The sequence below is a fragment of the Geotrypetes seraphini genome, chromosome 9 (assembly GCF_902459505.1).
Source record: "Geotrypetes seraphini chromosome 9, aGeoSer1.1, whole genome shotgun sequence".
NCBI classification, from domain to species: domain Eukaryota; kingdom Metazoa; phylum Chordata; class Amphibia; order Gymnophiona; family Dermophiidae; genus Geotrypetes; species Geotrypetes seraphini.
The window spans coordinates 118,282,915-118,308,514 of NC_047092.1; the positions used below are offsets into that span (position 1 = coordinate 118,282,915).

Sequence of the window (25,600 nt, forward strand, 5' to 3'; positions counted from 1 at the left end):
ACCTGGCAGGGCCTCCGCGTGTGCGGATCGCCGGACTTGATGGACCGAAGGTCTGATCCGGAGATGGCGCTTCTTATGTTCTTATGTTCTTATGTTCTCCGCATGGGCTTATTCATGCTCATATTGTGGTTCTCCCGAAGCCGGGTAGGGCGGAGGATCAGGTGGGGTCTTACCGGCCCATTTCCTTGCTAAATCAAGATATTAAACTGTTTGCTGCTATTATGGCGGCTCGTTTGTGTCAGATCTTGCCCCGGCTGGTCCATCCGGACCAGGCTGGCTTTGTGCCGGGCCGCTATTCGTCTGCTAATGTTCTGCGTGTGCTTTTGGTGTTGCAGAATCCTGGACTTGTGGGGAAGCATCCTGGCCAACAAAACACCCTCATAGTTAGTTTGGACGCTGAAAAAGCGTTTGACAAAGTGCTTTGGGACTACCTCTTTTGGGTCTTACCTCAGTTTGGCATCTTGGGAAGTTTTTTGGCTGGGATTCGCTCCTTGTATGCTCGTCCTTCTGCCCAAATCTTGGTTAATGGAGAGCTTACTTCTTCTTTCACGTTAGCAAGAGGGACGCAACAGGGCTGCCCCCTCTCTCCTATGTTGTTTGTTTTGGCTCTGGAGCTTCTCGCGGCTAAAATCCGTCAGAGTCCCATTGTGCGCGGTATTCAGATGGGTTCACAGGAATTCAAAATCAACTTGTTTGCAGACGATATGCTCATTTTCCTGGAGGATGCTGCGGAGGGGGTTCCGTGGTTGATAGAACTTATTCAACAATTTGGAGCATTCTCAGGGTTGCGGATTAATTTTGATAAGTCCGAGGCCCTGGCGGTCCGCCCTCCATGCGCTATGTGGCAGGATCCTTCCTTTCCGTTGCAATGGTCTAAGGGTACGCTTAAGTATCTGGGGGTTCACTTGCACGCAGATCCTGGGGTGGTTTACCGGAAGAACGTGCTTGATAAATTGGATGGTATCCGAGCTTTGTGGAAGAGGTGGATGGAATTTCCCCTCTCATTTCTGGGGCGCATTGCCCTTATTAAAATGGTCCTCTTGCCAAAGCTACTTTACCCTCTCCAAATGGTGCCGCTTTGGATTAAGCAGAAGGATGTGCAGGCTTCTTCTTTTAAATGGCGCTCCCGACGGGCGAAAATTGGGTATAACAAGTTGGTTCGGGAGTGTGAGCAAGGTGGTGCGAACTTGCCCGACTTGCGTCTCTATAATGTCGTCGTGCTCATGAGGTGGGTGCATGAGCTTTATACGGGCATGGCCAGGTTTGCTCCGGTGGGGTTCTGCCATCTCTTGACGGCCCTGGTGTCGGTATTTAATATCTTGTGGCATGGGGCGGGGCCTTGCGCTTCTATGCTTCGACCCTTGCATATGGTGTGGTGCTGATGGCGATCCTCTCTGGGAAAGGCGGTGGGTCCTTCACCTTTTACAGAATTTGTGGGTAACCCTAAGTTTCCCATGGGTTCACTGCAGGCATTTTTTGCCTTAGCTCGGAGGTCTGGATGTCGTTTTGTGGGCCATGTTGCTACGCTGGGGTCGGGGGTGGACCCCTCTTTTCGGGCGTGTAGAGAACGCTGGGGCTGGACTGAGGGGTCTGCGTTCACCTACCTACAGCTTCGCAGTTACTGCTTGACGCTCAGATCGCTGGAGGGTAGCCTGCCCACTTTCTCTCCCCTGGATCAAGTGTTTCTGTCCGCCCCTTCTGAACTTAATACGCTCTCGGAGTGGTATAAAATGGGAAAGGCATGGAGGCCCAGGGGGCATCTTGATGAGATGGCGGAGGCTTGGACCTCAGCCTTGGTTGAGCCGGTCTCTTCTGGGGAATTGGCTTTGAGTTTTCAGGAGTGTGCCTCCGCCTCCCCTAATGTGAGTTTGCATGAGGCACATCTAAATATTTTGCATCAATCATATATCATGCATTGCAAAGGGAACAAGATGGGACTATGGCCTAATGACTGTTGCCCTCACTGTCCGGCTCGCGGGATACTTTGGTGCATTATTTTTGGGAGTGTTCTACTGTGGGGCCCTTGTGGATAGCTGTGCTTCGAGAGCTGGAGGGCATTCTAGGGAAGTCTTTGGACTGGTCTTACAAGACGCTGTTGTTGGGTGTCACGAGTCCCCTGGTGGAGGCTGGTATTTCTGAGCTGGGGAGGCGTTTCCCTTTAATGGCTTTGGGACTCACTAAAAAACTTATCCTTCGACATTGGGTTGGAATCATGCAGCCCACAGTCCAACAGTGGCGAGTCACTATGTCTCAGATGGCCAGCTGGGAGAGACAGCATCGCCGAAGGGCGTCTAGCTGGAGGTCTGTAGCTTATTTGGATTGCTGGAGTTCTTTTTAGTGCTGGTCGGAGTCCTGTGAGGCACGGGGTGGGGGGAGGGAGAGAGGGGGGGAGGTTTGGGGTTGATATTAAAAAATTGGATTTTGCATGGGAGTTGCTTTGCTGCTGCTGATTTGACTATTTTATTGCTGTATCTTGTATGAGCCCTTGCATTTTGTATTTTGCTGTTATCTCTCTTGGTTGAGTTTTGTATTCTCTCTTGTGCAATGATCCTTTAATAAAAATATTTTCCAAAAAAAATAATTACTTTCTGAAAGTGTTGAAATGACTCTATGAGAGAATCAAGAGGAAGTGGTCCAAATTTTGGAGGAAGCAGTCATGTTTCCTGCATCATGACAACACTCCCGCTCATGCCGCTGTCAAAATTCATGAATTTTGTGCAAAAAAATGTGATGACAGTTTTTCCCCAGCCACCTTACTCTCCTGACATGGCTACTGCTGACATCTTTTTGTTTCCTAAAGTTAAATCCACGCTGATAGGAAAGTGATTTGACACCATTGAAGACATAAAGCAAAATATGACGCAGCAAGTTTTGGCGATTCCTGAAGATGCATTTAAGGACTGTTTCCAGAAGTGGAAATGAAGTTGGGAAAAGTGTATACGTAGGAAAGGGGGGAACTCTGAAGGGGACCCAATGGGATAAGTTGTAAGATTGTTTAATAAATTTTTATAAAATCAGCCCTGGAACTTTTTGAACAGACCTTCGTATAGTACCACAAACTAAAAGTCCTAATATATACAAATGAAACCCTAAGATGCCAGACTCTGCATGCAGTACATTACTAGAGAAATACTGTAAAAACAAATGCATTTCTTAGTGCAAAATATAGACAGCAGATGTAAATTCTGAAAACTGACACATTTCAATCACTACATTGAAAATAAAATTACTTTTCCTACCTTTGTTGTCTGGTGATTTTTTTTTACTCATCTTTTCTCAGTCTCTTGTTGTACTTCTTTCTGTCTATGCTCTTAACTCTGTTTTCAGGGCCTTCTTATCCATTTGCTATTTTTCTCTCCTTCATTTTCTGTCCTACATCCATCTTTGGTATTAACTTTTAACATTCAACGTTCTTCCATTTTTCTGCTTCCTCCTCAAATCTATCTACTTTTCCATGTCTTGCCTTCCCATCTATCCATACACACTATCTCTTCCCTCTCTCTTTCCTTCCTCACCATCCATGTGTGCCATCTCCTCTCTCCTTTCTTCTCCCCTATTCCCATTTATCCATAAACAGCATTTCTTCCATCTCTCTTCCCTTCCCCACCCCACCCCTCCCATCCCTGTGCACAATGTCCTCCCTCTCTGTCCCCCTTCCCCTCCATCCCTGTGTACCATCTCCTCCTGCTCTTTTCCTCTCTTATGGTCTGATATCTATCTTCACCCTTTCCACCTCCTATGGTCTGGGATTCTTATCCTCTACTTCCCACAGTCTGGCATCTCTCTTCCCTCCTTCCTTTCCCTCTTCTCCCCTTTGTGGTCTAACATCTCTCTGTCTTTCCCTTTCCCTCCCCCTGCTTTAGTGTGGAATCTCCCCTACCTTCCCCATCCAGTAGTCTGACATTTCTCTCCTTCCCTTCCTCCCTCCCATGGTCTGGCATCTCTATCTACCCATTCCCTTTCCTCTCCATCCCTATGGTCCAACATCTCTCTTATCCTCCCCATGCTATCCCCCCCCTCTCCCCCCCCTCTCCCACAGGATCTGGTGTTTGCTCACCATTCTTTCCAGCGGCTCTGCTCTAACTCTTCAGGCCACGAGCAGCATGACTGCCTTCTGTGACCTGGAAGCTTTCTCTCTGCTATTGCTTCCCACTGGAAAACAAAGATCATAACGTGATCAAATATGAGCTGATAACTGGAGTGAGGTCACAAAAGAAATCTACTGTAGAGGCATTTAATCTTTGAAAGGGCAACTATGATAAAATGAGGAAAATGGTTAAAAAGAAGCTAAAAGGATCAGTTGCAAAGGTTAGGACTGTAAACCAGGTGTGGATGTTATGTAAAAATACCATTGTGGAAGCCCAGACCAGATGTATTCCACATATTAAAAAAGGTGAAAAGAAGAGGAAATGAGAGCTGGTATGATTAAAAGGTGAAGTAAAAGAGGCTATTAGAGCCAATAAAAATATCCTTTAAAGAATGGTAAAAATATGAAGAGAAACTTGCCAAAGAGGCAAAAATCCATAACAATTTTTTAAGGTACATTAGAAGCAGAAAGTTGTGAGGGAATCCCGTGGGACCGTTGGATAAACAAGGAGCAAAATCCTCTGTAGTACCTGAAGATTACAGGGTGGCCAATGTTACGCCAATTTTTGAAAAGGGGATCAGGAGAGAGACAGGAAACTATAGATCAGTAAGCCTGACTTCAATGCCGGACAAAATGATGGAAACAATTATAAAAAATAAAATTGGTGGAACACGTAGACAAGCATGATTTAATGGGCAGAGTCAGCATGGGATCAGCCTAGGGAGATCTTGCCTCACTAATTTGCTTGACTTATTTGAAGGTGTGAATAAACATGGATAAAGGTGAGCAGGTTGATGTAGTGTATCTAGATTTTCAGAAAGCTTTTGATAAAGTCCCTCATGAGAGGCTCCTGAGAAAATTAAAGAGTCATGGGATAGGTGGAAAAGTTCAGTTGTGGATTGGATAGAAAACAGAGGGTAGGGTTAAATGGTCATTTTTCTCAATGGAGGAGAGTAAACAGTGGAGTGCCGCAGGGATCTTTACTGGGACCAGTGCTATTTAACTTATTTATAAATGATCTAGAAATTGGAACGACAAGTGAGATGATTAAATTTGCAGATGACACTAAATTGTTCAAAGTTGATAAACACATGCAGATTGGGAAAAATTGCAGGCAGACCTTAGGAAATTGGATAACTGGGCAAACGCAAAGTGATGCACATTGGGAAGAATAACCCAAACCAGATGCTAGTGTCCACCTTAGGAGTTAGCGCCCCCCAAAAAGATCTGGATGTCATTGTAGACAATATGATGAAAACTTCTGCCCAATGTGCAGCGGCGGCCAAAAAAGTAAACAAGATTATAGGAATTATTAAAAAAGGGATGGTTAACAAGACTACAAATGTTATAATACCTCTGTATTACTCCATGGTGTAACCTCACCTTGAGTATTGCATTCAATCCTGATTGCCTTATCTCAAGAAAGATATAGTGGCACTAGAGAAGGTTCAAAGAAGAGCGACCAAGATGATAAAGGGGATGGAACTCCTCTCGTATGAAGAAAGACTAAAAAGGTTAGGAATCTTCAGCTTGGAAAAGAGATGGGAGATATGATTAAAGTCTACAAAATCCTGTGTAGAGTGGAACAGGTACAAATGGATCAATTTTTTACTCTGTTAAAAATTACAAAGACTAGAGGACACTCAATAAAGTTACAGGGAAATACTTTTAAAACCAATAGGAGGAATTATTTTTTCACTCAAAGAATAGTTAAGCTTTGGAATGCATTGCCAGAGGTTATAGTAAGAGCGGATAATGTAGCTGGTTTTAAGAAAGGTTTGGACAATTTACTGGAGGAAAAGTCCATAGTCTGTTTATTGACACAGACATGGGGAGAAGCCACTGCTTGCCCTGGATCAGTAGCATGGAATGTTACTACTCTTTGGGGTTTTACCAGGTATTAGTGACCTGGTCTGGCCACCGTGAGGACAGGCTACTAGGCTAGATGGACCATTGGTTTGACCCAGTAAGGCTATTCTTATGTTCTTATGACAGGAAGCAGTAGCAGTAGTAGAGTACAACTTCTGAGTTGCAGAAGACAGCGTGTTTACTTCAGTCATGCTGCCGGCAGTTCAAATAGTTAGCCTAAAATGTTGATATAAAGACCTTTGCTTGAATCTTGGTTGATCAATTAGCTGTACATTTGCCTAGATTGATAGGTGAGTAACGGGTGGGCTTCATGAGATGCTGACAGTTAGTATTTAATATTAGGAAAGTCTTGTTAGCAGTGAATGCAGTTAAGTTAAATGATATACCCTCCATGTTGGTCAACCTAGATGCTGAAAGCTTTTTTTAAATAAACTTTTTTTAACTGGCAGTACCTTTACCAGATATTAAAATTTATTGGGATAAAGGGATGGTTCTTTCAAACCATTCAGCTCATATATGGGCCCAACAGCTGCTCTTATAGTAAATAGTATTCAAACTGAAACATTCCCCATTATGTGCAATTCTGGTCACTGAATCTCAAGAAAAGACTCCTCCACTGCTCTGACCTTCACTTCAGGGCTCCTGGGATTGAAGGCAGTTTCCTTTCCTTGGGGTGCTCAGCCTTTTGTTGTTCTTCCTTTCTTCTGGGATTCCCTACCGGTCTCTTCTCCTTCCCAGGTTCAGGGGCTGGTTGAGCTTGGTGGAATACTTCTGCCACTTCCAAGGCAGTCTCTAGTGTTAGCTTTGGGTATTATCTCATCCGTTGTCTCACAGGCTGGAATAATCCATCCAGGAACTGATCCAGGAAAACCATATTTGCTATCTCCACCCCAGACCTCTCTTCCAGTTGCAACCACCTTCATGCAATCTCTTTCAGTATGTAGAAAAAACTGCAAGGGGTCTCTTTCATCTAGAGGTTACTTTTCTGGAACCTCTGCCTATGGGACTCTGGGGTACATCCCACCCATTACAAGATGGCTGTCTTAACATCTTTATAGGGAGCACGACCATCAGGGTTGGTTCTCTATAAAACAATTTGACTGCTCCTGGTTAAAAGGTTTCCCCAGAAATGTAGTCCACATAGCCTCTGGTCATCCAGCTAAGCGGGCAGTCCTTTCAAAATTTACCAAGAAGTGATCCGGATCATCCTCCGATATCATCTTAGGCAATATTGGGACAGGCACATTCGTGTGGGCCCTGGTTCCTGAAGTCTGGGAGAGGGCTGGGCTTGAGAACCCTGTTGGAGTTCCACCAATTTGTATAGTACTTGCTGTTGTAGCTCCAAGTGCACCAGCATAAACTGCTGTGCTACTGCTGAGTCTGCTTAAATTGCTGCTGCTACTGTTGTCCCTCCATCTTGATTTGGTGTAGTTTCTCTGTTTTATTGGCAGCCCTAGCATACACTTACAAGAAAAAAAAAAATCCTGCCTGTCACTGATTGTACTAATTCAGGTCATTCTTTCACGGTAGAGCTAATCTCCTTAGCCTCACAGTATGGATGGATATAAAGCTCAGGCTGAAACACTGAAGTTTACGTGGGTCCATTGAGTGGGATCTTACTCCTGACACCACATGTAACAGCAAGAGTGGAGTTTGGGGTTAGGCCTGTGCACAAACAGCCAGACACAAGCGCAAAAGGTAATGAAAAATGATTTAACTTTTAAATCTCGCATCCTGTTACTTCACAGAGCCAGGCATACAAGGAACAGTCCATTTGTGCAATAAGCAACAGTCCTGAGATGGACTTGGTGCTTGTAACTGCCACTTCCCAAACACAGTCTGCAAAAGTCTTCCTTGAGCCAGGTAGCAAGGTCTGGTCCCAGCCAGACCTCAGAACAAGACTCATAGGTGTTCAGCAGAAGAAAGGTTGGCTTACCTCAGCCAAGCAAAGTGTCTAGTGGTTGTAGTCAAGGCACATACAGAAATCACATCTTCCTTCTTCTCCCCTGGGCCTCCTTATCCTAGCTGTGGCCCTGCCTCTTATACTTCCTGGTAGCTGCTTCCCTCACTCCTCCTTCCTTGTCACTTCCCCCTGAGGAGCTACCTACATTAAGGTAGTTCTGACATTGTGAGGGAATATCCAGCAGGGAGAGTGATAGCATCCTATGGACTCCCTCATAGTAAGGTTGCCACTGCTCACATACTTTCTGAGGGAGCCTCTCTGACTGCAGAACCCAAACTTGAAAGGACCCCATGAAGCAGTACATTGCACATGGAGGATACTAGAACTTTTTCTGATGAAGTCTCTCTGATCAAGAAGTAGAGAAGCCATGGAAGAGTGGCACAGTGAATAGTACCCAGATATGGCTCCATGCACACCAAAGCATAAACAGTGTTTAACTGCTTTACCTGGCATAGCCATGAGAAAAGCCTGATAAAAGGCAGCTAGGGCCAAAGTGAGAACTGCAGCAGTAGTATGGATTGAAAGTAAAAGTAATAGCTAGCTGCTGCCCCTCTGGAGTCCCACAGGAAAGGGACCAAGGCTCAAGGCTTATAATAATTTGCCAGAGCAGTCCCCTTGTTCAACTGGCCACCTGCTAAGCAGCTGGTGCAGGAGTGGTCCTCATCCACCAGTCCATAAGCTGCAAGGCAAACACCATTCCCCCTACTAGAGATATAAAAATATTGAAGTGCAGACTTGTAAAGTGTCCTTTAGGGCCCAGCATACTTCTTTATCTATTTGCTGACAGATACAACACCTGCAGGTTCTGGACAGATCTGATGAGGATACTAAGAAAATGGGATTGACACAGAAGTCTTTTACTAGACTGCAGGTGATCCAAAAGGTAAAGTGGGGTGATTATAAGGGCAAAAGTGGGAAGGGTGCTATTTTTTGTTAATTGCCTTACATTGGATTTCTCTGAGAACTCAAATTATGCTTAACATCTTGATACTGCTGTTAGAGGTTTTCGGCAGTTGATCCCACATAGTATTGCACCACACAAGAACTTTGTTTAAGTCAGTATCTGAATCATAGATTCTCCTGAATTAAGATTAGTAATTACATGTAAAAAGACTTTGATAGAAAAGGCACCAATCTTATGAAATGGACTTCCTAGAGAGCTTAAAACTAAGGAAAGCTGTATGATATCTTGAATAAAGTTTAAAACCTTCTTGTTATGCAAAATACCAGGTAAAAGTGATAAGAGGTTTCATAGGACAGTTAGATTGGATATGATACTTCCTTCCTCCCAGCTGGCTTGCATCATCCAAAATGGGCCTTCCCCTCCTTGGTGCATCTTGTGATGCACCGGGGAAGAGCCTGAAACTCTAATTGGCCCAAGTTGTTTAAGGCCCCTCCCATGGGGTGGGGCGTAGCCGGGTAGGGTCATGGTTTTCTTGGCAGCGGGAGGGAATCGGCATCTCTCCCGCTGCTGGGGGGGGTTGTTGGTTGGCAGTGGGAGTGATTAAACATCTTTCCCGCTGTTGTGGGGGTTTTTTTTTGGGGGGGTACTTTATGTGTTTTTTCTGCGCATGTGCCCATCGCTATCACCAGTGATGGGCACATGCAAATTTAGTGAATCTTTGCTGCTGACCACCAACCTCATTTGCATGTGTGAGTTTTTGAGAATGTCTCACTTTTTTCAATTCGCTATCAAAATGGCTGCATTAGCAGACCGTTGCTTTTGCTTTTTAACGTGTTTTTTTTTAGAATCCTGGCCTGAATACCCAGCCCCAGCCCCAGCAGTATTTTTTAGAATACCCAGCCCCAGCTGTGGGGTGGGGGGGGGAGCAAAGAGGACTGGGAAAGACAATGGGAAACCACCCTGCTAATAAACTGCTAAAAAACCATTACATTTTGTATTTGCATATAGATTACGTTTACTTTTTTTTTGTAGGTCATATCATTTTGCTTTTTCTCTTTGGTCTCCCAATACCAGTAATCTCCTTGAATTTTAATAGTCCAAGCTAGGACTGACTATATAACAGAAAATTTTCTTTCACACCCACTAGTAATTGGTAAGAGATGTATCAATACATTATTATGTCTGACTGCATGGCAGGAAGCTCTTTCCCATTGGAGCTGAAAAGTGCATAGTTTATTCATATGGCAGTACACATGAGGGTGAGACTTGAAGGCTGTCGACTGACCCCTGATCCAGTTCCTTCTGATCTCTCTCTCTTTCATTGGCCAGATCTTCCTTCTGTTCTTCTAGCAGGTCCATCTGTCTGTGTAACTCTGAGTTCATGGCTTTTAACCTTTCTACTTCCAGCTGTGCAGAGTCTGTCTGTTGTGTCAGAGTCTGCGCCATTGTTTCTAGTGTCTCCTTCTCCCTGCAAAGGGTAATGGTACAGAAATTCCATCCATCACTTAAACGCTAAATACACGTGTGCACAAAGATGTATAGACATACATATAGAGGATAGTTTTCCAATAGATTTATTTTGGTAAGTAGGTATTTATCTGAGTAGATAACTATTCAAAACTAACCCCTTCAGAGCAGCTAAAATATGCATGGGCTTCCTCAAAGCAAGTACTGTACTTTTATGTATGTTAAAAAAGTATCCCTATCAGTGGTGTAGCGAGGGTGACCAGCACCCGGGGCACCCCTCTCCCGCCCTCTTTTCCACCTTCCCTCCCCCCCTCCGCTACCTGCGTGTACCCATGCCCCTTCCCCGTACTTTTTAAACTTTGGCACAAGCAGGACAAACTTGCTGCCCCCATCAGCTTCAGTGCTTTCTCAGACGCCACTTCCTCCCGGAAGTGACGTCAGAGAAAGCGCTGAAGCCGACACAGGCAGCAAGTTCATTGATGCTTGCGCCAAAGTTAAAAAGGTAGAGGGAAGGGGCACAGGCGCACGGCAGAGGGAGGAGTGGGAAGAGTGGGGTGGAGAGGAGGAGGGGTGCTTGTGCCCTGAGGAAGACCACGACTGGGGTGGACAGCCCCCCTTGCACCCACCTTACTACGTCACTGAACCCCATGGGTGTGCTTATGTGAAGGCGTTAGGGTTGGGCAGTCAAAGTGTATTTCAGACTTTAATAATTTCTCATTTGGATTATTGCAATGTTTTGTTAATAAGTCTTCCTGGCTGAACTCTAAAGTTGTTGCAGATCGCTGCTAGAGCGTTAATGAAAACTAACAAATAGGCCAGAATATTTAAAGATAATTTAGCTCTTTATACACCTTTGAGACCTCTGAGGACCTCTCAGAAGCATCACTATCTGTACCCTCATCAAAATAAATTGTATAATGTGATATTCACCAATGAGTTGCCCCCATGCTCTGAAATTTACTCCCAGAGGAGCTATGTGCAACTCGAGACTATCTCTATTTCAGGAAGCAAATGGAAGCCTGCTTTTTCTTCCAAGCCTGTAATACATTCTGCACCTGGACTAACTTGCTATACACATTGAAACTTAGATCAGTTCCATATATCTTGTTTAACTCTACAAACATCTTGTCTGGAGTTTAGCAACCCATTTATTTATCCTAATGGACTCTGAAACACCCATCTTGACCCATCTATATATTTGCACTTGACTCCTGGGCTGTATTTTAGAAAAGCATTAGCATCATATCTATATTGTTTTAATATTCTAAGGCAGTGGTTCCCAAACCTGTCCTGGGGGACCCCTAGCCAGTCAGGTTTTCAAGATATCCCTAATGAATATGCATGAGAGAGATTTGCATACCTATCACTTCCATTATATGCAAATCTCTCTCATGCATATTCATTAGGGATATCTTGAAAACCTGACTGGCTGGGGGTCCCCCAGGACAGGTTTGGGAACCACTGTTCTAAGGTATGCTTATTAGATGTTTCATAGTATTATGCTGACATTGTATTATATCTCTGTTGTTTGAATTTCAGTACTGTTAAATATGTATATTTTTATACTATTTCATGGTAAGTCTATTATTAAATTTCAATTTGCTGATTTCAAGTTTATCTTATTTATTGTATTTATGATTATACTTGGTCATTTTGCATATTGCTATTGGATGTTTCTGAATGGATTAAAAATTAATCCTAGTAAAACAAACATCTTGTGGGTGGTGGGTAAGCATGTTGACTTTCCTCAGGACAAGATTAGGTTACCATAGTTTTTGCTCCATAAGACGTACTTTTTCCACCCCCAAAAAGGGGGTGGAAATAAAGGTGCTTCTTAAGGAGTGAATATAACACCCCCCCCCCCGGTACCTTTTTCCCCATCCTGGCTCCCAGCACGCTTTCCGCGCTCCTGCCTTCTGCTCCCCTGCTCTCTTCTGGCAGCGGCAGCAGCACAGCGGTGCATGAGGCAGGCGTGCGCTTTTTGCGTGCCTGCCTGGTCCCACGTTGCACTCCGAATGGCTGCTGTCAGTTCTTGTGAGTCCCATGAGAACTCATGACAGCCATTTGGCATGCAGTGTGGGACCAGGCAGGCAGGCATAAAGCGCATGCCTGCATCGTGTACCGCTGTGCCGCTGCCAGAAGAGAACAGGGGAACCGCACAGATGCCTGACGGACAGTTACTTTAAAGTACCTTAAACATCAGATACAAAATCTTAAATTCCACCCGCATTCCAATGGGTAACCAGTGAAGCGCGCGTAGTACAGGAGTGATATGTTCGAATTTCGAGACATGAACAATAAGGCAGGCTGCAGAGTTCTGAGCTAACTGCAAAGATAATCACGTAACCTCCTTAATAACTGAAGTTTTAAAAAAAACAACCGGTAACCACTGTCTTAACATGAGCCTTGAATGTCAAAGAACGTAAGAATTATCATATTGAGCAGACTGAAGGTCCATCAAGCCCAGTATCCTGTTTCTAACAGTGGCCAACCCAGGTCCCAAATACCTAGCTAGATCCCAAGTAGTAAAACAGATTTTATTCTGCTTATCCTAGGAATAAGCAGTGAATTTGCCCAAGCCATCTCAAAAATGGCCTATGGACTTCTCTTTTAGGAAATTATACATAACTTTTTAAACCCTGCTAAGCAATCAGTACAACCATAATGACTGTTAAAACATAAAAATACAGTAAATAACAGGTCAAGCCATAAAGCAGTACAACCAGCTCTGATCATTTTAGCTGTTTCCATTCCCTTCATAAACCATTCATAGTCCCAAAGCCCTTCCTACTCAAACCCTCCCCAACTAAAACTACCTCCCTGAAGCTCCACCCCTAACCCTATCCCTCCAAAAAACAACAACACAACAGTAAGGAAAGGGAAATATGTTAAAGAACGTTAAGCTCAAAGATTCAAAATTCTACTTTGCATCATTGGGGACAGTGTGAACCAAAAAGGTTCCCAGGTAGACTGAAATAACATTCCCTTGGTTGAAGACAAGTCTGAGATTCCACAATGTTCTAGAGCTACAGTTTGATTCTGATAGGAGTGCCACAATTGTTCAGTAGGTGAATCAGGAGAAACTCAAAGAGACAAATACTCTATGTTGCCATCATTGCCATCTACTTAAGAAACTGATGTAATCCTTTGTGTAAGGGATGTACAGTAGGCGGGATTCCAAAATCATCAATACAGATGGCTGTACATTCACTTGCCATATATTAGAAATGAAGGTTAGAATCGGCCAAGCCCAAAACATATGTCCCAAAGAGGCCATTGGGCATGCACACTTCAGGCACACCACCATTGTAGCAATCATTAACATAGAGGCTTTTTGACGAGCAACATACAGCCTCAATATAATTTTATATTGCACTTCACATAGAATCATGTTGAATCTCAATGATTTCAGTTCATGAAAAGTTGAATCTCAATGATTTCAGTTCATGAAAAAGTGATGATGTCTTTTGGTAAACTATGTCCCAAAGCTCTGGACCATCTAATGTATAGCTTTGCAAGCTCTATCATTTGTACATGTTCCTTTGGATGCATGTGATGAAAACCTAAGGGAACTTTGAATTGAGAACCAAGCATGTACACCTTCGATAATAGTTCATGAGTTTTGATAGGAGAGATACTATCTTTTCTGTGATCTCTCCAATCCTTTGGAACTCGTTACCAAACACGTTAAGAGAGATTACAACCCTCGAGAAATTTAGGTAATCTCTTACGACATTTCTTTTTAAAGATGCTTTCCAAGTTTAGCTGTCCTTATAAGGATTTTTAAACTTTTCTTAGTCCTTTTTGCATTGAACCTACTTGTTAAATCCCCACACCCTGTTGTCCTTTTCCGGGTATCCTTTCTTTTTTTAAAATTTTATTGTAGTTCTCCCTTTTTTCTTTTTGTATCTGTTTGTCCAGTCGTGAGTCTTGTTTTCTGTCCTTCTATGTTGATGGGTTTTATGGTATATTATTTGTATTACCCCATTTGTTATTGTACAACCACCTTGAAATATATGATAAGGTGGTATATCAAATTTATAATAATCTTGGAAACTTAGAGAAGCTGCAGGCTGTAGTGATGGGAGCTGATAATCATTAATATGCTGCATACCACACCTGATCAACATATGATATAAGTTCAGTAGTCTCTAAAAAAAGTCTTTAGAGAGAGCCTCACTCACTTCCCCTGCCAAGGATAATTTTGAAGTAAGCAACCCAAGGATCTCTCATCTTTCAGGCTAATATAAAGTGGTAACATTTGAAAAATGAATTACCAGCAAGGTAGCAGCAATATATTATACAAATGTATGCAATAAAGAAAAATGGGGAGACCCAATGATCCACAGTGAAAACAATCCACCGATAAAAACAACCCATCAATGACAGAGGATTTTGCTTGGATCTTGTGGTTTGCAAAAGTGGATGCACATTCAGAATATATAATGTACTCAAGTCCATAGGAATATCCTAATCAAATAATTGGCGCACTTCAGCTGCACAATAAGATCACTGAAGGTTTGAGACATCTATTCCTCCTAAGTCCTGACTGCTCCACAAAACCTTTTTTGAAAGTTAAAGGAATTTTCCATCCCATACTATGACCAGTCAGACACAATGCCTGCCAAGGTCCCTGTTAAGACAGAGAGGAAAGTAAAGCAGAAATCCAGGAAGGGAAGTTCCAAGGTCCCTCCTGATCCTGAACATGGTAATTTCCCAGTTGACCCTCAGGGGGAGCCCAAAATCTCTGAAAAGTCACTAGGCAGTCAACATCCAGGTCGCCACCGGGGAGCCCAAGAGCGGTGCTGTTGCCTGCTGACTCAGCTAGATCAGGGCGTCGCCCTGCACTAGAAAAGCCAGCAGCTTGGGAGAAGCAGGCAGGCAAGCTAGGGAGAAGGATCAGGTTCCTCTCCCAGGATGACCCCCCTTGGTTCAGGCAAAGGGATACCAGAACACCTATGGAGGTAGTTGAGGCTGGAGACACCTTGGATCTGCAGGACACTGAGGAAGAAACTCCGATGTATTTTCAAGGGAGCTTGCATGAGGAGTTCTTTGAGGATCCTGAACCTATGCAGGTTGGACTTACTGCCAGGTGCTAATGATCTTTTGTTTTTCCTGCACTGTGAGTTTTGTTGGGACTTTTTGGTTTGGGAACTCAGCATTTTGGGGTTTAACTTGTTGAAGCTAAGAGTGCTCATTTGGGTGAGGTTTGTTAACACCCTAGGTGGGTATTTTGAATAGCTGTTTGAAAAACTAATTGTAAGGCAAACCTGGGACACTCTTGTTTGACCCAGCAGGGCTTCTTACTCTGCTGGAGGCTTCTAATTGATATCTGCAAACAGTGCTGAGAGCAGTGCAGAGGACTTTATTAGTGGCTCCTTGTTTGGGAGCAGTTGAAGAGCACAATCTGGCCATTTGCTCTAAGGAGAGCCAGTGCTCAAGAACATTGTTTTTAACTCTGGTGAAAAGAAGGAAAAACTTGAACCTTTTATTTTTCTCTTTTCTTATGTGGTTTTGGTTTTTGCTTCTATTGGACAAAACTGATTATCTATTTTTGTTTGCCATTCTTGACCTTATTTTTGATGAAAGTAAAATTCACCTTTATTACATAACTTTGGAGTTGTGTGTTGCTGTGTTCCTCTTATCGCTCCATTCCTGCAGGATGACTCCAGTTCGGGTCACACGTCTGTGTAATTTTAATGTTCAACCACTAGTGGTGCTATGGAGTCCCGATCCCGGGCAGCAGAGTGGTGACATAGACTTGGTATCAGGAGTGGGATATTGCACCTCCTGCAGGCAAATTTGAGGAACTGCAATAAAAAAAAAAAAGGTTTTCTTTTGCAGGATTCGTTGTGGCACGAGCATATTTTTGGTTGGATTGTCGGACTTATGGCGTTTTGATTTTTCTGGACTGTTTACTCACTGATTCCTGGAGTTCCTGTGTCCTATCCGGAAGGAGGAGTCGTAAGTTCCAGAACTGGAAGGAGGAGGTTCAGTTAGAGCCAACAGCCTTATCCTGAGGGAGAACAGCTTGGAACCCATTTCCAGACAGAGAGAGGTTCGAGTAGGAGCTGAGTTCCAGTGTGAGCAGTGGACCGCGCCGGAGACCAGTTCCAGACCGGAGACAGCATGGGCAGTGCACCCAATCTGCACGAATGCGCAGACTCATCAGTACCTCGGGTAAGAGTACCTAGGGTAGCTGGTGAGGATAAAGTGGTGCTGGTTGGGGAGGACTGGAAGCTGGGGGAGGCTAGTGAGGGAGGAACTCCCTTTCTAAACGGCCACACTTGGTTGTTTTCTTTTGTTTGTTTAATTTTCAGGATTGTACCATGGAGCAGGCCCAGATATTAGCCACATTGGCTGGAGAGCGTCAGCGGCAGTGTGATGACCTGAAGGCTATCCTGAAGTCTAGTGAGGAACGCTGGCAGGCGAACCAGGAGATAATGATGCGGCAGCATGGGGAGCTGATTTCCACAATACAGGACCAGGTGAAAGCATTTTCTCAAATTCTACAACGGTCTGCCATACAGCCTGGCGGGCAGTCACTACCAGCTGTACCCGTTCCAGCTCCGGTAGGACCTAACCCATTATCGCATGTAAATCTTTGCAAGATAGCACCTGGGGCTGCACCGGACGATTTCCTCAATTCTTTTGAAAGAATTGCTGTGACTGCCGGATGGCCTCCTAATCAATGGGTGTACAGATTATTGCCCTGCCTGGCCGGGGAAACCTTAGCCGCATTTCAGACCCTAGGCCCAGAGCAGGCTAATAATTATCCAGTGGTTAAAGCGCACATTCTGGATTACTTAGACTTCACCACAGAGCACTATAGACAGAAGTTCAGGGCAACCACAATGCTACATGCAGAACGGCCTAAAGCTTTGCTTCAGCGGGTCACCAAACTGGCTGAAAAATGGCTGCAGCCGGTTCTGAATGATGCCAGGGCTTTATTCACGGAGATAGTGAAAGAACAACTATTAGAAGCTATCCCGAAGCACATTAGGTCCTGGATCAAAAGACAGAACTGTAAAGCTCTAGGACAAGTTCTGGAAGTAGCCGAAGCATATCTTGATGCCCAATAACCTTCTGGGGAGAACACGGGTCCCTTACCTGAGCACACACCTAAGCAGAACTCACAGGGTCTAGGCAAGGGAAGGAGTAGAAAACCCCCTCACAAGGATCCATTTACCCTTTGTCCTAGGGCTTGATCGCAAGGGAAGTACAGTATGTTGGGGGCACGTCCTCCGGTGGGACGAACAGAATTGAAATATGTTATTCCTGTATCTGTAGGGGGGTCAGGTTACCAATGCCCTGGTTGATACTGGAGCAGACCAATCAATGATGTCCGTTCAGTTCTGGCAGAGAGACTTCCCTGGGGAGAAAGCAACCTTCGGAGCAGGGAAAGTGGTGATGAAGTGTATCCATGGGGATAGTGCGCACTATTCGCTGAGGTCAACCACCATCCTGCACAAGGATCGGGTGTACAAGGTCTCTGTTGCCCTTGTTCCGGGAGTCCCATACAGAGTGATTTTGGGGCAGGATTGGCTCGGGTTGGGGGAATGTTTAAGAGCTAAGCAGGGATTGGTGAGCACCCGTTCTCAAACCCTAGCCTCCTCAAATACAGAAGGGGAACTGGGAAGAGTATTTCCATTTAAGAAAGGAGTTGTCCAGAGATATGCCCAGGCACAGGCAAGAGCTTCAAGAGCACAAAAAAGGAGGCAGCAGCAAACAAGGGCACAAAGGTTGAGGCAGGCTGGCCAGGGGAAAAAATTCCCCACGCTTCCCCAGGAAATAGTGGATACCTTTCTTACCTTTGCTAAGGAGCAGAGGGCTGACCCGACATTGCAAGAGATATGGAGTGAGGCTACAGGACTTCACTCAGGACGGGCGGGCTTTTGAATTATAAGGGGACTCCTTTATAAGGAAAGCAAGGGGGTAGAGAACCCAAGGGAAGTAAGTGAACAGTTGGTGGTACCTAAGGGGTTCAGAAAGGCCATTCTCCAGACTGCTCATGATTCGTCATTAGCTGGTCACAAAGGGGTTCAAGCTACTCAAATTCAGGTATTACGCCGGTTCTTCTGGTCAGGGCAAAGACAGGAAATAGAAGACTTTTGTAAATCCTGTCTGACCTGTCAGAGGTTGACCCTTAGCAAACCAGCGCGTGAACTGTTGATTCCCATTCCGGTTGTGGAAGAACCTCTTAAAAGACTTGCCATGGATATCATAGGACCTTTAGAACAGACCCCTAGAGGCCATAATTTCATCTTTGTGGTAATGGATGTGGCCACCAGGTTCCCCTGGGCCTTTCCTTTACGCAGAACATCCTCTAAGGTGCTCATGAAGGAATTAATGGGGTTGTTCTGCGCCATAGGCTTTCCTCGGGAAGTATTATCGGATCAAGGGAGTAATTTCCTATCTAAAGAGATGAAAGGGTTCAGGGAAGATCTGGGAGTCAGACACATTAGGACCTCTGCTATCATCCGCAGGCGAATGGTATGGTAGAACGGTTCAACCAGACCTTAAAACATATGCTAAAAAAAGGGTTGGGAGATAACATTAAGGATTGGAACCTATTTATCCCGTTTGTTCTCTTTGCCACCCGCGAAAGGGTTCAAGACTCTCTGGGAGTGAGCCCCTTTGAAATGCTATATGGGCGGGCTCCCAGGGGGCTACTGGACATAGTCAAGGAGGGTTGGGATCCTCCTGAAGAGACGGACATGAATGTTATCTCCTATTTGTCCCAGCTAAGGTGTAAATTAGCTTGAGTGGCCAAACTTTGAAAGGAAAATCTAGAATGGGCCCAAAAGAAACAAAAGGTCTATTATGACCGCAAAGCAAAGGAGCGTCAGTTTATGGTGGGGGACAGAGTCCTAATCCTTGTACCTTCTGATCCACATAAATTTTTAGCTCATTGGAAGGGTCCTGCTACCATTGTGGAAAAAATAGGGCCTCTGAGTTACAAAGTCAAGGATGAGGCCCAAGGGAGGATAACAGATCCACCAAGACAAAAAGCGACAGAAGAAGTAGACAGGAAAGAGCCAAGAACAGGAGAGAGTACAGTGCCCGCCCACATAAAGACATAAGATAGGGGAGAGAGCATCTAGTGGACTGCGAAGAAGGAGAAATGGAAGCAACACGAACCTGGAGGAGCTTCCCAGTGTACTGCACGGAGTGTCATATGTATGACTACCTTCCCTCAGGAAGGCAGGCATACGTATGCAGTCGGTGTCAGGAACTGGAAAGCCTGAAGAAAGAAGTTGGTCGACTGCAGTGCAGGGTTCAAGAGCTGGAGGGCCTCCACATCTCGGAAGCACCGTTCAAGACAACTGAAGACCCCGCAGGAGAGAGCCACTTTGAGGATCAAGGGGGCTTGAAAGATTCATCGAGGAGGCCTACAGGCAGGTAGAAGAGCAGGATCAGCAGCAGCGCTGGAGCGAGGAAGCTACGTCTACACGAGATGGAGGACAGGGGCCAACAGATGGAAGACAGAAACCAACAGATGCCAAGGATGAAGGACCGCATAGAAGACTCAAGCAAGCAGAGAGGGCGAAGACTGGCCGGTATCCCGGAGAGAAGTACTGAACCACACCGAGGATACAGACTTGAGACCAGAGAGAAAGCTGAAGAAAGGAAAACTACAGTCGTCGTGGGAGACTCAATCCTGAGAGAAGTGGACAGTCACGAAGCAGGAGGAAGAGAAGATCGGCTAGTGACTTGTCTCCCAGGAGCAAGAACGAAGGACATCACTGACAGAATCGAGAGGATCCTGGACGGAGCAGAAACAGAAGAGACAGCAGTGATAATCCACGTGGGAACAAATGATGTCAACAGGAGAAATTACAGCAGGACTACGCTAACTGAACAGTTCAAGAACCTAGGAAGGAAACTGAAGCTGAGGACACAGAAGATAGCATTCTCAGAGATTCTGCCAGTACCGAGGGCAGACGTGAAGAGGCAGACTGAGCTACAAGCAATAAACGCATGGTTGAGGAGATGGTGCGAAGAAGAAGGATTCCTTTTTGTGAGGAACTGGACAACTTTTTTGGGGAAGAACAAGCTCTTCAGGAGGGACAGACTACACCTGAGCACGGCAGGAATGAGGCTGCTAGCAAACAACATCAAGAAAGGAATTGAACAGGCTTTAAACTGAGAAGAAGGGGAAAGCCGACTGTCGACCTGACATCGACGGTTCGGACAAGAGTATCCAAAGGAGATACTGAGCAGGAAAAATGCTGGGAACAAACAAGAGACAAACAACAGAAACTGTTGACCAACAAGAGGGGCAAACAGATAAAATTAGAGGAACAGGAGAAATCGGAAAATCAGGTTGCGGACGAAAAGAATGTATCAAAAAACGAGGAAGAAAAGAACAGAAATCAGGGACTGGCGGCCAAAATAGGGGATGGCAAGAGGAGCAAAACACATGAAAAACAAGCAGAGAAAAGAAAAGACCGGGACTTAAATTGTTTGTATGCAAATGCAAGGAGCCTAAAGTACAAAATGGGAGAGTTAGAAGTCAAAGCCAAAAAAGAGGACCTAGACATCATTGGAATCACGGAAACATGGTGGAACGAGGATAACCAATGGGACGTAGTACTGCCAGGGTACAAACTCTATAGAAGAGACAGGACTCACAAGAAGGGTGGAGGAATAGCACTATACATAAAAGACACCATTCCCTCGTCCGCAGTGGATATAGAACCAAAGGCGGAAGGATTGGAGTCATTATGGGTTAAATTACCGGGAAAAAATGGCCTTGACATAAGATTGGGTCTATACTATCGTCCACCTGGACAAACGGAAGCAAACGACAAAGATCTGGCAGCAGAATTGAGGCGGGAAGGCAACAACAGGAACATGACAGTAATGGGGGATTTTAACTACCCCGGGATAAACTGGAGTATTGGAAACTCCAACTGTGCAAGGGAAACAGAATTCTTAGAGGCTGTGAGGGACTGCTTTATGGATCAGCTTGTCAAGGAACCAACAAGAGGGAATGCCACTCTTGACCTAATCCTCAACGGACTAGGGGGACCAGCAAAGGAAGTGGAAATAGTAGGACCACTAGGAAACAGCATTCACAACATGATCCAGTACAAATTAGAAGTAGGTACAGCAAAAGGGAAAAGAACCACAGTGACAACGTTCAACTTCAAAAAAGGGAACTATGATGCTATGAGAGAAATGGTAAGAAAAAAACTCAGAAAAAGCTCAAGAAAAGCAGAAACCGTAGAGCAAGCCTGGTCTCTATTCAAGAGCACAGTGCAAGAAGCGCAACATATGTACATCCCCAGATTTAGAAAAGGGTGCAAAAAAAACCGAGCAAAAGATCCCGCATGGATAAACAATGAGGTGAAGGAGACAAGAAAAAATCATTCCGGAAATGGAAAAAGGACCAAACTGAGGAGAACTGGAAAGAACATAGGAAAAGCCAAAAAGAGTGTCATCAAGTGGTTAGGAGAGCGAAAAGAGAATATGAAGAGAGGCTGGCCAGGGAGGCAAAAAACTTCAAATCGTTCTTCAGATATGTTAAAGGGAAGCAACCGGCAAGGGAGGAAGTAGGACCTTTGGATGATGGAGACAGAAAGGGAGTGATAAAAGAGGAAAAAGAGGTAGCCGACAGTTAAACAAATTTTTCTCATCAGTCTTCACAAGCGAGGACACATCCGGTGTACCAGAACCCGACGTGATCTTCCATGGAGACCAAGAAGAAAAACTGTCAACAATAGAGGTGAACCATGAGGATGTCCTCCAACAGATAGATAGATTGAAAAGCGACAAATCGCTAGGCCCGGATGGTATCCACCCTAGGGTACTAAAAGAACTAAGAAATGAGATAGCGGAAATACTCCAACGAGTTTGCAACCTATCCTTGAAAACTGGAGAGATCCAGGAGGACTGGAAGATAGCAAATGTTACACCTATCTTTAAAAAGGGGTCAAGAGGAGACCTGGGAAACTATAGGCCGGTAAGTTTGACATCGGTTCCGGGCAAGATGGTAGAAGCACTGATAAAGGACAGCATCTGTGAGCACATCGAAAAAAATGGGCTGATGAAAGCGAGCCAACATGGCTTCTGCAAGGGAAGATCATGCCAAACAAACTTACTGCACTTCTTTGAGGGGGTAAACAGTCAGTTGGACAAAGGGGAACCCGTAGACATCATTTACCTCGACTTCAAAAAGGCCTTTGACAAGGTACCCCATGAGCGGCTACTTAGGAAGCTGTGGAACCACGGAGTGGAAGGGGATGTGCACAGATGGGTCAAACACTGGTTGGCAGGCAGAAGACAGAGGGTTGGAGTGAAGGGTCACTACTCAGGCTGGAGGAAAGTCACGAGCGGAGTTCCGCAGGGATCTGTACTCGGACCGCTGCTGTTCAATGTATTTATAAATGACTTGGAAACGGGGATGAAGTGTGAAGTTATCAAATTTGCGGATGACACTAAATTCTGTAGAAGGGTTAGAAATGCGGAAGAGTGTGAGGACCTACAAAGGGACCTAAACAAACTGGAGGAGTGGGCGAATAAATGGCAGATGGACTTCAATGTAGGGAAATGCAAGGTCATGCATATAGGGAGAAAGAACCCGATGTTCAGCTACCAAATGGGGGGATTAGTATTAGAGGGAAGTAACCTTGAAAGAGATTTGGGTGTACTGGTGGACACAACAATGAAGTCAACAGCATAATGTGCAGCAGCCGCGAAGAAGGCAAACAGAATGTTGGGTATTATTAAGAAGGGTATTACGACCAGAACGAGAGAAGTCATTCTGCCGTTGTATCGGGCAATGGTGCACCTGCACCTGGAGTACTGTGTTCAGTATTGGTCACCGTACCTTAAGAAAGATATGGCAATACTCGAGAGGGTCCAGAGGAGAGCGACACAAATGATTAAGGGCATGGAAAACCTTTCATACACTGAAAGATTGGAGAGATTGGGGCTCTTCTCCCTGGAAAAGCGGAGACTCAGAGGAGACATGATAGAGACCTACAAGATCATGAAGGGCATAGAGAGAGTAGAGAGGGACAGATTTTTCAAACTTTCAAAACATAAAAGAACAAGAGGGCATTCGGAAAATTTGGAAGGAGACAGATTCAAAACGAATGCTAGGAAGTTTTTCTTTACCCAGCGTGTGGTGGACACCTGGAATGCGCTTCCAGAGGACGTAATAGGACAGAGTACAGTACTGGAGTTCAAGAAAGGATTGGACAATTTCCTGCTGGAAAAAGGGATAGAGGGCTACTGCACAGGTCCTGGACCTGTTGGGCCGCCGCGGAGTGGACTGCTGGGCGCGATGGACCTCGGGTCTGACCCAGTGGAGGCATTGCTTATGTTCTTATGTTCTACCACGTAAATCTGCTAAAATCCTGGCAGGATAGTGAGGTCTTAGCTCTCGTGGCGCAAAGGTGTCAGGAAGATGATTTGGGGCCCCAGGTTGTGGATTGGGAACAGGTGGAGAAGGTGAATATACGGACAGAATTATTATACAGCCAGACCCAACAGGTACAGGCTCTTGTTGGGAGGTTTTCAGATGTTTACTCGTCTATCCCAGGGTGGACCATAACTGACCCAGGCAAGGTAGTTAGAGTACGACCCTATTGGCTGTCGGAGGACAAAAAAAGACTAGTCACTGGGTTGGTTCAAGAAATGCTTACACTAGGGGTAATCGAGCCCTCGCAAAACCCCTGGTGTAGCCCTATTGTGATTGTCCCAAAGGCTGATAGTTCACCACGTTTCTGCATAGATTTTCGCCAGGTCAATGAAGTTTCTCAGTTTGACGCATTTCCTATGCCACGGGTGGATGAATTATTAGACCGCTTAGGACAGGCCCAATACCTTACTACCATCAATTTGACCAAGGGTTATTGGCAAATCCCTCTAACTGACAATGCAAAGCCTAAGACTGCTTTTAGCACTCCCTACGGGTTGTACCAGTTTACCTGCATGCCATTCGGATTGCATGGGGCAGCTACTACCTTGAAAAGGCAGTAAACGAGGTATTGAGAAGGCATCATGCCTATGCGGAGGCCTATTTAGATGATATAGTTATATATTCTCCTTCTTGGTCTCAGCACTTTAAACAGGTGGCGGCGGTATTGAATTCGCTAAGAAAGGCTGGGTTTACAGTTAACCCCATGAAATGTTTCCTAGGACAACGGTAAGTCAAATATTTGGGATACTCAGTAGGAAGATGTCACATTAAACCCTTGGTGGATAAGGTAAAATGCATTCAGGAATACCCTCAACCTAACTCCAAAAAACAGTTACGGGGTTTTCTGGGCTTACTGGGATACTACCGGCGGTTTATCCCAGATTTTGCTACCAGGGCTTCCCCACTCACTAACTTATTGAAGAAAGATGCTCCTGACATCTTACAATGGGGGCCGTACAGTAGAGAAGCTTTGCGGGACCTTAAGGACAGTTTGTGTAGGCAACCTGTGCTGGCTGCTATTGACTACACTAAACCACTGATACTGCAAACAGATGCATATGGCTGTGGTTTGGGGGGCCATACTTAGCCAGGAGAAACAGGGCATAGAACACCCGCTTCTGTACCTGATTGATGTACCTGAGGTAGAAAGTTGCACCCCAATGAGAAAAGGTATGCAGCAGTGGAGTTAGAGTGCCTAGCGGCAAAATGGGCGATGCAGATATTAGAACACTACTTAAGAGAGCGGCAGTTTACTTTGGTCACTGACCATGCGGCTCTGAAATGGCTAGGTACCCTGAGGAATAACAACGCTCATTTGACGAGGTGGTACCTGGCCTTACAAACCTTTAGGTTCACGGTAGTTCACTGACCAGGTCATCTGAACACTAACGTGGATATCCTGTCTCGCATCCCTGAAATCGCGGGCCGATCCCAGGATAACCACTCTCTAAGGGTGGGGGTATGTGACCAGTCAGACACGATGCCTGCCAAGGTCCCTGTTAAGACAGAGGGGAAAGTAAAGCAGAAATCCAGGAAGGGAAGTTCCAAGGTCCCTCCTGATCCTGAGCATGGTAATTTCCGAGTTGACCCCCAGGGGGTGCCCGAAATCTCTGAAAAGTCACTAGGCAGTCAACATCCAGGTCGCCACCGGGGGAGCCCAAGAGCGGTGCTGTTGCCTGCTGACTCAGCTAGATCAGGGCATCGCCCTGCTCTAGAAAAGCAGCAGCTTGGGAGAAGCCAGGCAAGCTAGGGAGAAGCAGCAGGTTCTTCTCCCAGGATGACCCCCCCCCTGGTTCAGGCAGAGGTGATACCAGTACATCTATGGAGGTAGTTGAGGCTGGAGACATCTTGGATCTGCAGGACACTGAGGAAGAAACT

The 25,600-nt window shown here is 45.2% G+C and overlaps 1 protein-coding gene across 5 annotated transcripts in view; it reads right to left on the minus strand.

Annotated features, from left to right (window-relative positions):
- Positions 1-25,600, minus strand: part of CROCC2 (ciliary rootlet coiled-coil, rootletin family member 2) — a 993,480-nt gene that overhangs the window by 511,287 nt on the left and 456,593 nt on the right. For all 5 annotated transcript variants that reach the window (XM_033959482.1, XM_033959484.1, XM_033959480.1 and 2 more), the window contains one exon: positions 10,109-10,291. In XM_033959482.1, the coding sequence (XP_033815373.1) occupies positions 10,109-10,291 (183 nt within the window). The remainder of the gene's footprint in view (positions 1-10,108; positions 10,292-25,600) is intronic.